The sequence below is a fragment of the Rhinolophus ferrumequinum genome, chromosome 4 (genome assembly GCF_004115265.2).
Source record: "Rhinolophus ferrumequinum isolate MPI-CBG mRhiFer1 chromosome 4, mRhiFer1_v1.p, whole genome shotgun sequence".
NCBI classification, from domain to species: Eukaryota; Metazoa; Chordata; class Mammalia; order Chiroptera; family Rhinolophidae; genus Rhinolophus; species Rhinolophus ferrumequinum.
The window spans coordinates 44,550,265-44,566,463 of record NC_046287.1 but is presented as its reverse complement, the minus strand read 5'-3'; the positions used below and the strand labels follow the sequence as shown (position 1 = coordinate 44,566,463).

Sequence of the window (16,199 nt, the reverse complement as noted above, 5' to 3'; positions counted from 1 at the left end):
GTCGTTAGCATTTAAAAGACATTTTCATGAAAATGGCAGTATTCTCCAATACTCTAATTAGGAGATTGTCCTTAGTCTCTTACAGTCGTGGTACACTTATCTATTGCTAAATAACAAATCACCCCCAAGCCTCATAAGCCAATAATTGATTGTTTCTCACAATTCTGAAATCTGGTTGAGGCTAAGCTGGGTAGCTCTGCTTTATTTGGTGTCTACAAGGTCTGGAATGTCTAAGATGACTTCTTCACTCACGTTGAGGCACCTCAGCCAGGACGCTGGAACCAGCAGGGGGCTGGTGGGGCATCTTTCTATATATGGCCTCTCCATGGTTAGCTATGGACTCCCTCACAGCACGATGGTCTCAAGGAGCTCTTAATGTGCTGGTTGTCTTCCAAGAGGAAGAATCAAAAGCTACCCGTTCTCCTAAAGCTAAGGTTGGACTGGCATGTCACTTCACCTCATTTTATTGGTCGAAGGCAGCCTAGATTCAGAGGGAGGGGAATAGACTCCCCTTTTCGGTGTGAGTTACAGCAAACACATGTACAGAAGGATAGCAGGCATCTAAAAGGGATTATCAAAAACAGATATGTACAAAAAGAAATATACATAAAAATAGCACTTAAGCTAGACATGTACTAAAGAAACTTCTAAGTTGAGTGACAGGTTTTAAAGAAATGCATTAAGTTTATTTGGATGAAGTCTGGGTGGGGGGAAGGGTTCCGTCTGGTCAGAAGACTAAGTTTGTCAAAATCGTAGGACTTGATCAGTGTTCTAGTATTGGTGACGATAAGTACCTGGACGATGGCTTTAATTACGTTTAGTCCCCTCTTATTTGTTAAAGATCGAGTCTCTCGTTAATGATTAAAGTTGCTGTCTTTTCAAAGTGAGAGTATAATGACACTTGGATCTACAGAGTTAAAAAGGATTCATTTCCTGTTATTTTTCTCACTTTAAAGGGGTGTTTGGAAAAGTGTCACATAATTCAAATTTCTGGACTTGGTCATTCAGTGGGAACATTTTGTGATACTTTTTCTCTTCCTAGTCCTGTGATGATGAGAAATGGGCTGAAAATGACCCTAGTAGTCTTATTTCTTGACCTGAGCCATTTCCTGAACATTTTAAAAGTATAATCATTAGTTTCAAAAATATCGATAGACCCAACTAAATCAATGTAAGAACACAGTTAAGAGGGGATCCTAAGAAGCATACACAATCTCTTGAACAGTTCCCCTTTACTAGTATTCTACCTGATTCTTAACAGTTTTGATAATCTCTTATAATTGATGTGTTACTTTGAAGCTTTTTAAATAGATTGTGTCTCTTCAGTGCTTATAACTGTCACATATCTCTATGGCATTGCATGGGAACAGGTGGGTAATAAGAGTCACCCTTTGTGATATTCACAAAGAAACCGAGACCTAGGGTCCTAAAAGGCCTCTTGGAGCCTGAATGAATTCACAATTTACCTGTGAAGGACTTTGGTGTCGCACAGAGTTCCTTTCTTCCCTTCCTTTAGAATAAGGGAGACTTATTCTAAAAATAGGGTGTAACGTTACTTTCAAAGGTAGGCACAGTGCAAGAAAAGAGTAAATATAGGTGAAGCAGACACAAAACAGAGAAAATGTGGCCAGGAAATACAATTAAATTACACAGAAAAGTATGCCCTGGAGTTCTCCACCTGTGCTGGAGGGAAAGGGATCCCAGATTGGACCCAAAGCTTCCTCTAACAAAGGAAGAAGAGGAACAGCTAGGATGGCTACTGAGAAGACCCCATCTTAGTAATTAGCCAGGAAGAGCCAACAGAGTAGATTTCGTGTACGCTGTTTTTATGTCTATGGTCTGTTAAGAGTCCATGGGAAAAACATCTAGAACATTCCTTTCTGAAGCCTGTGACCCAGGTTCCTCAGATTGACGCTATAGTCTCTTCCAATCAATGTTAATTGGGGTATATTGCTGCTGCTTAAGTCGGGAGGCATATTATTATTTAAAATAAACATTTAAGCCTCACAAAACAAGAAGAGTTCTAAGGTTCGTAGGAGGGGAGGTAACATTCACAATTCATGAATTCAGTCAACAAATGTTGATTAAGGACCTTCTACCTGTCTGGTTCCCTTGCTCTTAGGCAGTGGGGGAAGTGGCCGTGTACAAGAACATGCAAAAGGCAATTAAGAGATGGATGGTGGTGATGGTTGCACAACAGTGTAAATGTACAGTGACACTGAACTGTACACTTAAATATGGTTAAAAAGGTAAATGTTATGTTACGCCTATTATACCACAATAACACAGGCGATTAAGGCTAGTAAAAAGCAATAAAATGGGACTAGATCAAGTGCTTGAGGTGGGAGAGTGGTAGGGGCTCGCTGAATGGGCCTCTACCCTGCCTAGGGGAGCAGAAGGGCTCCCTGGAGGGCTCAGCGTGTCCCTGAATCAGAAAGAAGCAGGAGCCATTGCCCCATGGCGTTGAGCGTCAGTGTGTCCAGTTGTAACTGTCGTATGTGACCTAAGGAGGAAGCTGCTCGGCTGGTGGAGGCTGAAGTGACTGTTGAGGGCCGCTGCCCTTGGGGGCTGTGACTTTCCTTCCTCAATTAACCGCGTCCTCACCTGGTGCTTTCCTTCACAGACGGCCATTCTCAGGCGACAGGGTCGGTACAGGTGCTCCACAGTTCCCGAAAATGCACAAGAGGAAGCACAGAGCTTGTTCGTCACAGAGGTAATGTGTTTCCTCTACGTTGATTTATTTTAAAGTCTTTTTTTTCTCACGCCGCCCCCTTTTCTTTAGATTTTAATGATGTTTTCAAGGAAGTGTCAGAAAGGTAATTACATTGTTTGTTTTTTAATAATGGAAGTGAAAATAGACTAACATGAGTTTTTCAGAGTCTGAAACTTGGACAGAAATGTTAACCGGGGTCACGTGTGTCGATAAAACATGAATTCTACAGAACTTACAGGTATAACGTACAGGGTAACTTGTAGTAACTTGTAAATGGACTCACTGGACATAATGTCAGAGGCTTTGTTATTGATAGTTTTTTTTTTAAGACCTTTATTTTTTAAATTTTTTAATAAATTTATTGGGGTGATATTCGTTAGTGAAATTATATAGGTTTCAAGTGTACATTTATATTAAACATCTATATATTGCATTGTGTGTTTCTTTTTTAAATGGTGATTCTTCTATTTTTTTTTTTTACAATTTTGTGATCTTTCTTTTTTAAAAAATTAAATTTATTGGGGTGACAATGGTTAGTAAAATTACATAGTATTCAAGTGTATAATTCTGTAATACATTATCTATATCACATTGTGTGTTCACCACCCAGAGTCAGTTCTCTTTCCATCACCATATATTTGATCCCCTTTTCCCTATTCCACCCTCCGCCCCACCCCGGCTACTCTCTGGTAACCACTAAACTGTTGTCTGTGTCTACGAGTGTTTGTTTGTCTTATTCATTTGTTGCTTTCAGTTTTATTGATACTGTTTTTAATGGTGACCCAACAGACATTTATATATTCATTTACTTCATTTATGTGTTTATACTTTTATTTTCAAGACTAGTTCAGCACTCATGACGTGCCAGGTGATAATGAACAGAGCCTGAGATCCCTGATCAATGTATGATTACCATTACTTTTGTTTGAACGTGCCAATAATGATTGTCATAAGGAGGAAAGAGAAGTTATTGCATTTAGATCGCTTGTTTGTTTTTTCCCCCCTGGGGTGTTTGTTTCTTCCTCCACGTACTTTGAGGTAGGGTGAACTAATTAGGTGTTTTAATTTTGTTTCTTGAAGTGTTCCTTCATTTAAAAATAATGGATTTGATCTGCAATTTCTAGATGACAAATATGCCCATCAATAAATTTGCCCACTACAAGGAAGTTAAGCTTTTGTAAGTGGAGACCAATGAAAGATTTAGTTTCCATTGAGATTTTTGAAAAATTAAATGTATATTTAAAAATTTTAAAGTATGTTTTCTCCTCCTTCTGAAAAGGTAAGAACATCTTATCTTACCTCCTTTGCTATTGTACTAGTAAAATTAATGCCAGACAAAACAGCCAGGTATGTTTACAGAATCTTAAATGTTTATTTTAAAGCAGGATGCAGGCAAACTGTGACCTACAGGCAGACTCTGGCCTGCAGCCTGTTTCTGTAAGTACAGTTGTACTGTAGCACAGCCATACTCAGAGGTTTGCATGTTGCCCATGGCTTCTTTCACGTCACAGCTCAGAGTTGAGTGCTTGCAACAGAGACAGTGACCCTCACAGATGGAAATATTTACTCTCTGGCCTTTTGCAGGAAAAGTTTGTTGTTCCCTGTTTTAATACACGTAGCAAAATTATTCATTGCTAATTCAATTCTCCCAACTGCTTAAAAAACACAGTTTTTGAAGGATAACTCGCCATTAAGTTCTTTAATTGCTGCAGATTGAGCAATAGCCGCTTCATCCTCTGCTGCTGGAGCCAGCATAGCTAACCCTCCTGGGACCCTTCCTCTAGGGTGGAGTGAACAGCACTTCCTCTCCATCCTCTCGTCCATGGAGAATGACCTAATGGCTTTTTAAAAAAAACAACTTCAAAAACCTTTCAGTAGAACTTCAAAATATTATTGAATTTCATAAGTTTGAAAGGTCAGTCATGAAATCAGTCTGATCTCTCTGTTTTTAGAGATATGGTTTTCTGGATACTGATTTCTGATTGAATCCGTTGTTTCCTAGACTTTCTATATCCCCAGAAGGATGGGGGTTGCTTTCCTTATTCTGTGTTTTTGCCTTGGAATTTAACAGGTGCCTGCTATGTGGACAGCCAGCAATGGCTTACTAAATGAGTGAACTCTGGCTCCTTAACCTGGTTAATGATGGTTTTTTTTTTTTGCAGTTCCTTATAATTTAAAATATTTAAATATTATGTTTATGTTTCTTACTCATTTTGCCTAAGATATTAAAAATCTGGGCATTCAGGTATTGCATTCATAAATGCACTGATCATATATGTCTGTGCTGTTTGGTTTTTTAATTGGGCAGGTACATTTTATACTTCAGAATGGGTGTAATGTCCTGTAAGAGACTTTGGTGGTACAACTTTAGTGGCAGAGCTTGATGAAGAACCACCATGGCTCTGAGGGCTGCTGCTGTCTCTGATTTGGCTTCCAAAACAAAGAGAATAGGGTCACGTCCACAAGACCATGTCAAACATAGTCAGATTTGACTGAGCTGTGCTAATGGACCTAGGGACAGTAGTGAGAAAATGCAAACCTGTGGATAATTCTGAAGTCGTACTGGTTTGGGGATATGATTTTGAGTGTGGATGTCTGATGTTCTAAATGTGAAAATGCTTTGAAATCTTAAAAGCATTTACAAGTATACAATAGTATTTAAAACCTTTGTAATTACATAGCAAAGAAATTGAAGAGTTGTTTAGTTCCCACACCTGACTCTGTTCTTAGCCCTTCGCTGCTACTTATTGTACCTCTCTGAATGATATTATAAAAAACTTATACTACCTTCTCTTCACCACCTTGCCAATGAAAAGCCTGGCACAAGAGAAGCACTCACTGTTGTTGCTGTAGTTATTTTCATGACTTTGGGGTCCAGGGGAGTTTGCCTCAGAAGGCCTCAGGGCACAGGCTATAAAATAGATAAAAAGGTTGGCAATTAAACAAAGAAGTGAAGTAAGTAGAATACAGACTGTGTTCGTGACATTAGTTAAAACCAGAGTCAAGTAAAAGAGATAAGATGTAAATACATTTATCTACCTATGTTTTCACTTATTCATTTTTTGCCACAGTGAAGTCAACATACGTGTAGCCAAAAGCTGATTACACAGAAAATCATTTGGGCTGACCTGGTGGTAACCAAATCAAACACTTCACTTACTGATTTGGACTTAGTTCGTCTGTGAAGATACGGCAGATGTGGCCTCGTGATTTTAAGCTCTACACACTACTCGATGGAGCCTCCTTGGTAGATGACAGACAGTGTGCTGGCTCGTGGAGTCTGTCTTGTGGGGGTAGTTTAATGCAGTCTGTGTAGGTTAGCACCACAGATAGACACCTTGGCAATGAAATACGTACTCCATACTTTGCGCAGTCCTTACACACACGCACATACACGTGAAGATGTCGTGATGCCACTGTGCATTAGAATCCAGATCTTTCCTTCGAGGAACCTCACACTGTCCCTTATAAATATAAGGAAAAACTGAGGGCAAATTTATATAATATTGACTAACAGAGCCAGTTGTAATATCAGTAAACACCATGAAAACGTCTTGTAGTTCACACTGTCTGTCACTTTCATGTTCTATTAGCGGCCACATGACTTCTTAAGAACCAAATGCTTTTAAGTCTGAAACTGTGCATTGTAATGTAAATGCAGCAAAAGGAGGTGAAGTTTCTCTCCTTGTAAAATCTGCTCTTAGATCTTGAATGATGGTAACTTAAAGTGACCTGTCTCCCGAGGATAATGTTTCAGTGTTTCTTACACTTCACAGGAACCTCTGATGGTAGAATCTTGGACATGAGAGGGTTGAGGGGAAATAATTTTTTGGTGTTTGTGTGGGTGTGTATTCGTAACCCTTCCCAAATGTTCTCTAAAAGTCAGCACGTATATTTTCTATGTTTTTCATATACTTTGTGTTTTTTTAATCCTTCCCCTCCAATAGTGCATCAAAACCTATAACTCTGACTGGCATCTTGTGAACTATAAATATGAAGATTACTCAGGAGAGTTTCGACAGCTTCCAAAGTGAGTAAATGGGCAGACCACACAGGGTGGGGTTATACGCAATAGGGAAAATTCTTTGTATTTAAAACATTTAGGGAGTTATGTAACTTCTGTGCAATCAGAGTATTGGAGAAGATATTTCTGGATGGTTTATGTGTATACAGGTTAGCTATTGTGTGTTTGATAATACAGTGCAATCCTAGGAATCTAGGATTGGTAGGTGGTAATAAACACATGGTTGGTTTAATTATGCCCAGTGATTATTTTCAGGGTACCACTGATAAAACACAAGCAGCTGCAATTTTTTCAGTGAAAAATAGAAAACAAAGAAAATGTAAAGATATTGAAATACGCTGCAGTGTGTTTTATTATAAAAATATTTTGAAGAGACAAAAAGAATATTATATTGAATAGACATGTTAAAAGCATATCAAAGAATAAGCATTTTCCCAGATAAATTTCTTTACCTTCCCCAAAGTATTAACTCATTCTAGAATGCACCAAAAGCAAGTATGTTTAGATTGATTGGTGGTTAAAGTGAACCATGGATGGGTAAGTGTCACCTTGAGAGGATATCTGTTCTAAAATGGTACATCCTTCCATGATGTAGTTGGCAAATTTAAGTATAGTTGATTATGAAAATTGAAAGCAATTAATGATGGATTGTGTTTCAGAAGTAACCATCGCCAATGAAAATTTTACTTGAGATCCTATTAATATGTTTTTCTTTGTGTTTGTGGCATCTATGAGTTTGATTTGTTTATGCTAGTCTCAGTGGACTTAGCTGTTTGTTTTTTCCTATTTGTGTGGTTCAACCACTCCTTAGAGTGTTTAGCCAACTTCCCAAATGCCTCTTTTTAAACCTCAGCCAAGAACACTCCCTTCCAGCATTATCTTCCCCAGATGGGTGTGCTCCTTAGTTCTATATTTACCCAATATTCATTGGGGGATTTTTAATTCTCCCCCATTTGATCAGATTAACCTATCTTCACTGACAGTCTTATTCATACTATTCTCATGGCTAAAAGAGAACAGACTGTGAGATATAGTGTATTTACTATAAAATATAATTTTACTGCTGGTAGATTTCACCTTGTGGCATTCATAAGAGTTTCTGGTAGTGATGAGAATGAGAGGGAGAATTCTAACAGTGATTAGGAACAGAGATTCTGTAGTCTGCCTGTGTCATCTACTTGCTCTTCCCTCTGTAAGCCTCAGTGTCTCCATCTGTTAAATGGTCTTAACACCAGTCCCCCACCACCTAAAGGACTAAAGGAGATAGCATATGTGAGGTACACAGCACGATGCCTGACACATCGCTGTTTAATAAGTGCTGGCCACTATTGGTATTGTCATCTTTTTGTTGTTAATGCCATCATCTAAGCTTGTGGTTTCAGTCACTTTAACTGTGGTAACCTTATTTTCCATGTTCTCTCTTAAAGTTCATATTAAAAGTTATTCTATCAAGCCTTTATTAATAAGCATTCCCATTTGAATATAACTCTGGAACTTCCAACATGCTGTGCCATCTTTTCTACATAGCTTTTGGAGCTCTCTCACTCTTATCACCCACTGTGAAAAGCAGTGGCATTGATGGTTTCTATTCTTTATCTGAGGGGGCCAGCTTCAGATTGGTTAAGTGCTATTTCCTCTGATGGAAGAAGAAATGCAACATCTTTTCATGGATTAGGTAATTACAAAACAAGTTTTTTTTTCTTCTTTTTTTTTAAAGCAAAGTGGCCAAGTTGGATAAACTTCCAGTTCACGTCTATGAAGTCGATGAGGACGTTGACAAAGACGAGGTAGGATGATTGCTTGCAGATTTAAAGATTGATTTATTTTACCGACTTCAAGTATTGCTCAAAAAATCACCAACATTTAGCCACAACAGGCATTGGAATGTTTCTTGAAACAGGAAGAATTTTTTTAAATGTGTTGTTTGATCAATTGAAATACGGTTTCTGTTTCAACTTGACTACTTAGCATAACATGTTCTTCGGGTCCTGTTTATTTGTTCTGAGATCATTTTCAAAGGCCTGGATAAGATTTGGCTACATTGTTAAAAGATATCAAGATTACTTAGACCTGAAGTTTAGGTTATCTTAAAACGAACTGGTAGCCAATAGATTTTCAATGGCTGTTTCTTCAGTGATGGCTCCCAATGAAGTACAGGGCCCAGAAGCCCACTCCCCTTGCTACTGGGGAAATGCTTGTGGCTAGAGAAGTCTACAAAGAGAGCAGGACATGAAGGCAACTGTTCACTGAGCAAGGGAAACGTAAGCGATTAAAGTTAGTGTTGCCCTTCCCGCATTCTCTCCTACTCAATATTGGATGCCTCATTGTGAGTTTAGTTTTTGTTTCTTTTCCTAATTGTCAGCTAAGCCAATAACACCAGCCACTCAGGAACTTGAACAATGTACATGGTAGGAAGTTACTTTAGAAACCACTTTTGAAAAAATTCTGGCATGAGTAGACAGTCATTGCAAATGAAAAACAAGAAACTTGGTGCTGATTCACAGTACGAGGAGGACCAACTGAAATAATGCATGTAAGGCCACACAGAACACACTGTAAAATTCTGGACAAGAAAGGTATTTCTATTCTTGCGAATAATATATATAACAATAAAACCACCAGCATTAATATTGAAATGGTCTAAAACAAAGCATAAGACGGGTCTTTATGCAGTTGTGTACTTGATAACAAAAATAAATATCTAAATGAGAGGCTAGTTTTAGGAGGTGTGAACTGGGTAACCTGACACTGTGGCCTGCGCCTCCCAGGGTACCTCCTGAAGTAGATATTGGGCACAGCCTCAAACGGGGGGCACTCGTAAAGAGACTGGAAGGATGTGGTGGAAGATTTGCCAGATTGTGTGTTTGTGTGTGTATATATTTCATCTGTCTGTTTGTCATGTGTACAAATATATGCCTATGTTTTTAGCCCCAGCTGGCAGCTTCACCTCCTTAAACCCAGATCTCAGAGCTTGGGGTCAGAACTTGATTTTTCTAGCTGTTTCCTTTCACTTTTCTAACTCTCCTTCTTTCTACTATCCCTATTGCGTTCTTCTCTCTCTTTCCTTCCTTTCTATTGCTCCATCATTTTATCCCTCTTTATTGACTCACATCTTCCTCCCTTTGTTTATTCACCTTTTCCTGAACTAAGCATCTGGGAAGTTTTCCAGGAATTTGCTTTTGTCCTTCAACCATAGGGGAGTGTAATTTATAAACATTTTTCATGAAACCAGGCGAGACCTTACAATTCGAGTGGTCAAGTATGGTATGTACTTTCTGTGGCTCATTAAACCCTTAAAAGTAAAAATTTGGACTGGAACTGGCTTTGCCTTTTAATGGACTAGAGTTTCCAGAAGTTGAGGCTTTTCCCTTTCTCACTGTTCAGTGGATTCTAAAGTGACTTGTAGGTGTTCATGTCAGATGATTACTCCAGTAAAGGGCCAAGGGGCAACCTGGCACCAAATGAATGATTCTCCCATTCACCAGACTCCCAGTAAACAACATAGGTAATAACGGGAGATTGATTGTGGTCTTTTCCTTCTCTCGTAGGATGCTGCCTCCCTTGGCTCTCAGAAAGGGGGCATCACCAAGCATGGGTGGCTGTACAAAGGCAACATGAACAGTGCAATAAGCGTGACCATGAGGGTAAGGAGACCCATCACCCTACTTTCCCCTCCGATTACACCCTCTTTGCTATAGGACTAGGAATAAGGCGCAAGATGAATGGGCATTCATCTCGGGTGCTTCCTGACAGAAGTGACGTTGTCTGCTTAGTAAGACGCCTCCCTGGGTCAGTAGGATCGACCTCCATTGGACCAGACCCTTCCACCCATTTAGCCCCATCACCCTCTCACCAGCTGCATGAAGACGTCCTCATGGGCCTGGTATGAAGAGGTGGTCGTTAACACAGCCCTTCTTCTCTGTATTAACTTCAACAATGGTACTTCGTATCTCACAGAACAGCACCCAGGGGCTAAACCCAAGCACTTTTGTGGGGTTCTGCTTGTTCTGCAAAGTCAAAGTGAAAATTGAGGACTAAAGAGAAAATGGTTACAACGGAAGAAGGTTGCAAAGAGAAAAGTAAAACCAGTGTAAAAAGCCGTCTACAAGAAAAGCAGGACCAGAGAAAAACCAAGACTAATAACAGAGAGAGAAGAAACAATGGGAAGGGGGTAGGATGGACAGGGAGATAAAAATTAAATTGGGGAAAATGCTGACTGTCGTGATCCTGAGCCTGGAAAATCGTTCAGTGTCACGAGGCAAAGAATGGTTGCTCTTCTGTGTGAGCAAGACACCCTGGGGATTTGAGAAAGTTTCCATCCTTCTGAGCTGCATCCCAAATTGGAACTCACAGCACTGCTTTTGGGTGGTTATATAAAATCCCAAATTCTGTGGGTAAGAAAAATGACCCGTGCTTGTTAAGTGGACCTCCCCCTCAAAATTGAAATGCAGTGAAATTATTCGATGTGATGGAGAGTCTTAACTCACCCAGTTACCTGGGGCGTTGGCTAGCATTAGATTTGTTTTGGAGAGAATTGAACTGGTTTTTGTATGTGTGTCTTAATTGCGAGTTATCGGTAGAGACTGTGACTCTTTTCATTTTAAAACAATAGCCCTGTGTGTATTTTTCTCTTAGTCATTTAAAAGACGGTTTTTCCACCTGATTCAACTTGGTGATGGTTCCTATAACTTGAACTTTTATAAAGATGAAAAGATCTCCAAAGAACCAAAAGGATCGATTTTTTTGGATTCCTGTATGGGTGTGGTTCAGGTAAATATGAAAAGAATTTTATCAAGTTTTCTTATTTGTAAAAGTACCATCTGTGAATTAGCAGATGTAAGCAAACACTTCCAAAAATGACAATTTTGTGGTAGAAATACAATAGCTGACTTTAAATAAGGAAAGGCTTATTTTTCATCTTTTTAGAAGATGGCAGATACAACATAGAGGCAGAAGTATGTGGTAGAAGGCACGAGTGCTCTTGAACATGAGTTCTTGTGTTTAAAACTTGGCTAGCCACTTTTTACCTGTGTGACCTTGGGACGACTATTACGGAAAGTTTCTTCATTTGCGAAATTTGAATAATGATAATGTTTCCTTAATAGGGTAAATGAGAGGATTGGATAAGTTAACGGAAATATTTGGAACAGTTCTTAGCATCTCAATGATGACTTTTATTACTATCATTGTAGTACCAGTGGCAGAGTAGCATATTGGACAACAGAGTGGGTTTCAGATCCAGACTGAGTTCAAATCCCCATTTGAACTAAATGGGAACGCTCTCCCATTTACCAGCTGTGTAACCTTGGAGATATCATTTAACCTCTTGTGCCTCAATTTCTTCATTTGTTAAACAGGGATAGTAATAGTACCAAATATGGTTTCTGAGAGGGTTAATTTATACATGTAAAGAGCTTAGAACAGTGCTAGCACATGGTAAGTATTCAGCCAATATCAGATATTTTTTTTTTGTCATAGTGCAGCTGCAGTTGTAGAATTCTTAAAAATTATTTTTGATTTTATATAACATGAATATATTCATATTATAAAAAAATCAGACAATACAGATAATGTAGATGTCTCTATTGACCCCAATTGCTCCCTTTTCCAAAGAGCTACTTTTACCAGTTTGGTGTGCTCCTTCCATACCTTTATAGACTTGTCTTTGAAAGCAGGTTGTCAGTTTCCCCATCTGTCCTTCCATCCAGCCAGCCAGCCAACCAGCCACCCACCTAACCATTCCCCCACCGTTTTTCAGGCAGATCTAAGGTAACAACTTACAAACCCACATAAAACACAGGATAACATAAATTTAACTAGGTCTGAAAGCAGAAAAGGGAACAAGGAGTCGGGATACGAGGGAGATGAAGTGGAATTGAGCAAAGGAAAAAGTATAAAGACCTAACACCAGCTTTGGGTGGGTGACAAACTGGGCTCTATGCTTTCTAGCTTGGGGACCCATTCAGTCATACAGCACACATTGATACAAACAATCTAATTAGTCAGAAGCAGCCCGAGTAATCTCCGAATGGAGGTCATTCAGGCATTTCTCTTGGGGGCCCTCATACAGAGGGCACTGTGTGATTGATGAACAATCTCCTTGACAACCCCTCACAATAGATGCAGTCACCATTATCAGAGAATTCTCCTTTAATTCAGTGTTGGCTGATGACATCAGCCCAAAGCTGGGTTCTATAAGAAAGATTGTTTTGTGGGGCCAACGTGTTTAAGGTTAGACACACAGCTCTCTGCTTTGACCTACAGGTATACTTGTTTATGTGTTTACATTTTTACTTAAAATTAAGTTGCATTTTCTTCCAAGTGATGGTTCCTCTGGTGTAAACAGTCAAACAGTGCAGAAAGGTAACACAAAAGGCACATTCCTGCTGCATCATGCCCACCTCACCCATTTCCCCCTCTCCTGAAATGATCATTTTCAACTCTTCATTATTTTTCCTGGGATTTGTCTTCATAGTGCTAGATAAGGAGTGTTTGCTGCTCTTCATTTATCAGTGGTGGACATCACATGATGGTGTAGGATGTTAGCTCCTACAAGTCCTCCTTCTTGCTCTAATCTGGACTACAGTTGACCCTTGAACAACATGAGGCTTAGAGGTGCCAACCTTCTACAGAGCCAAAAATACATGTGTAACTTTGGACTGCCCCCCCAAACTTAACTACTAATAGCTTATTGTTGACGGAAGCTTTACCAATGACATAAACAGTTGATTAACATATTTTGTATGTTATCTTTACAAATCGACTGTGAATGGTGCCATGTGTGGTCTGTAAGTGTATGTGTAAGTTTTTATGAATTTTAACTTTTTATAATCTGTGAATATTTTATGGTAGTAAATGATAAAATAGACTAGTATCTGCATATATTTTATGCATTGATGACATACCTAACTTTCTCTTAGTTTTTTCAATATTTCTAGGCTATGTGGTTCATGTTCAAATTTTTCAAATGGTCACAAAACAAAAAATGTTTCCAGTATATTTAGGATAAAAAAAAGGCCCATGTATAAGTAGACCCGGGCAGTTCAAACCCGTGTTGTTCACGGGTCAAGTATAATTGCTTTCTCAGCCTCAGCACCGCCACCCTCCTAGAAATCCCCGTGGCCTTCCTCCCTGTGTTGGATTCCCTGTTTCCAGGATCTTATGTCTCGTTCTTTCTTGTTTTACTTTCTTGTTTTGGAGGAGAACATCCTCCAGTAGCTTCCTGAGAAATCATGTGTTGGATGTTAAGTTTTTGAGAGTTAGCTTATCTGCAGATATCTTTATTTTTACATTGATACTTGACTGATAGTTTGGCTGGATGTAGAAATCCAAGGTAAAATTTACCTTAGAATTGGAAGGCATTTGCTGTCTTCTAGATGCCAGTGTAGTTTTGGAGTCTGATGTTATTCCCTGTTCTTCGTGATTGTTTCTCTCTGGTGACCTGAAATTAAGGTTATTGTATCTTGATTTTTATTTTTTTGGTAAACTTTTTTTGTAAGGCATAACATACATATAGAAAATACACACATAATGAATGTGTGACTGAGTTTTTAGTAAGTTTGGCTCTCTTCTATCTTTTGTGCTGAGAACTCGGTTCTCATTCTGAAAACTCTGCCCTCTATGTTCTAGCCACTTGGGTCTTCCTGCCCTCTGGTCAGTCTCTTCAACTCAGGGAAACCGCAGGGCTCTGTCCGGGTTTCCTTCCTGTTCCATGATCCAGATGTTGCCTCGAAGCAGAAAGCTGAGATGGTAGGAGGACTCGCCTCATTTATTTCTCTTCCATCAGGGATCACAGACCTGCCTTGTCTGTTGTCAAATATCTGAAAACAGTTGTTTCATCTATGTCATCCAGTTTTCTAGTAGTTGTGAGGTGATAGTAAATCCAGACCCTGTTATTTCATCATGGCCAGTAGTGGAAATGAGGGGGACAAACACAGATGTTTTCAGGGTGCAAGCAAGTAATTAAGTAAGAGAAGAGGTCTGGGGATAAAGCCACAAAGAATGCCAGGGACTGTGACAAACTGGAGCACGGGGGGTCATGTTTAAAGAGGGCTAATGATCCTGGGTGGAAATACCTGCTCAAGGTTTTGCCAGATCATCTGGTTTTTCAAGAAAGGCAGAAATATAAAATTTTAGTTAAATCTTGGTATTTTTAATTATTGATATCTAATTTACAAACCAAAAATCTAAAACACTGTGCAGGACCAATAAAAAGGGGTGGTGGTGGTGGAATACATGAAAGTGTATTTGGGCCATGGATCAAGAGCCCTTGGATCACTTAACAGTCACTGAAGATTATTTTGTGTCAATACCGTGTTTCCCCAAAAATAAGACCTAGCCTGACAATCAGCTCTAATGCAACTTTTGGAGCAAAAATTAATATAAGACCCGGTCTTATTTTACTGTAAGACCGAGTATAATATAATATAATATAATATAACATAACATAACATAACATAATATAATATAATATAATATAATACCTGGTCTTATTTTACTATAGTATAAGACGGGGTCTTATATAATATGATATGATATAATACCGGTCTTATACTAATTTTTGCTCCAAAAGACGCATTAGAGCTGATTGTCCAGCTAGGACTTATTTTTGGGGAAACACAGTGGCTAATTGACATGTGGATGTCTTTCATCTAGTAGCTCAACCTCTGCAGAAAGCGGCTACTGTAAAAACCAAGTTATATCCAAGTATGTTTATTCATGGTGTAAAGCAAGAAGTCCAGAGTGAATTGTCATTGACAGTGAATTAGCTTCTTGTGTGGGATTCCCAAGTAGGAGTTTGAGTTAGATTCTTAAGTTGAGAGACTTTTTAAAGTCACTTTTTGGTTGAATTTTCTGGCATCGAATTTAAAGTTTAAAGCAAAACTAGATACGTTTGGCAACCTTATTTGGCAAGTCGGAAGAAAGTAATTGTTTTATAAGAGTTTTGCTGCCTGTTTTCAGCACAGTGTATGTAGAGATGTAAGGACAGCTGCCTCAGGCTATCGTTCAGTCTCTGGAATGAGGTTCAGAATCTAAAGTTCTGACTTCAATGGATGTTTCATTGTTCATATTCTTTTTACAGATGTGGCTGATGGTTCTTGCATTTAGTGAATTGTATCTAAGGCTTCAAACATGTAAAATAATTTGTTTTTATCCATGACTGTTCGTAAGCTGAACTCCAAAAGTTGTGGTTTAAGTGTTTTGGGGTGTTGTTGTTTCTTTAAATATTGCTTTTTGGCATTGTAAAAATTAGCTGATTAATGCTCTGAGTTCAAAGAAGTGCCTAAACTTAAATTTTAAAATAGATCTGAAAGGAATCCAGTTTAGAATCTTACGCCCTAAGAGTGTTTTAGAACCTTGAAGTGATTACGCTTGTTTTGCGGATAAGAAAACTGAGGATTGGAAAGAAGGGTAATTCAGAATCAAGGCCCAGTGTCCTCCCCACCTTTTAACTTTTTATTT

At 38.9% G+C, this 16,199-nt stretch overlaps 1 protein-coding gene across 10 annotated transcripts in view; it reads left to right on the top strand.

Annotated features, from left to right (window-relative positions):
• Nucleotides 1-16,199, top strand: part of DOCK9 (dedicator of cytokinesis 9) — a 257,537-nt gene that overhangs the window by 131,943 nt on the left and 109,395 nt on the right. For 7 of the 10 annotated variants that reach the window (XM_033105052.1, XM_033105055.1, XM_033105056.1 and 4 more), the window contains exons 3-7: nt 2,624-2,713; nt 6,661-6,743; nt 8,455-8,524; nt 10,286-10,381; nt 11,373-11,507. In XM_033105052.1, the coding sequence (XP_032960943.1) occupies nt 2,624-2,713; nt 6,661-6,743; nt 8,455-8,524; nt 10,286-10,381; nt 11,373-11,507 (474 nt within the window). Of the gene's footprint in view, nt 1-2,623; nt 2,714-6,660; nt 6,744-8,454; nt 8,525-10,285; nt 10,382-11,372; nt 11,508-16,199 lie in introns of those variants that run through there. The other 3 variants (XM_033105047.1, XM_033105048.1, XM_033105049.1) reach the window with 1 other exon arrangement.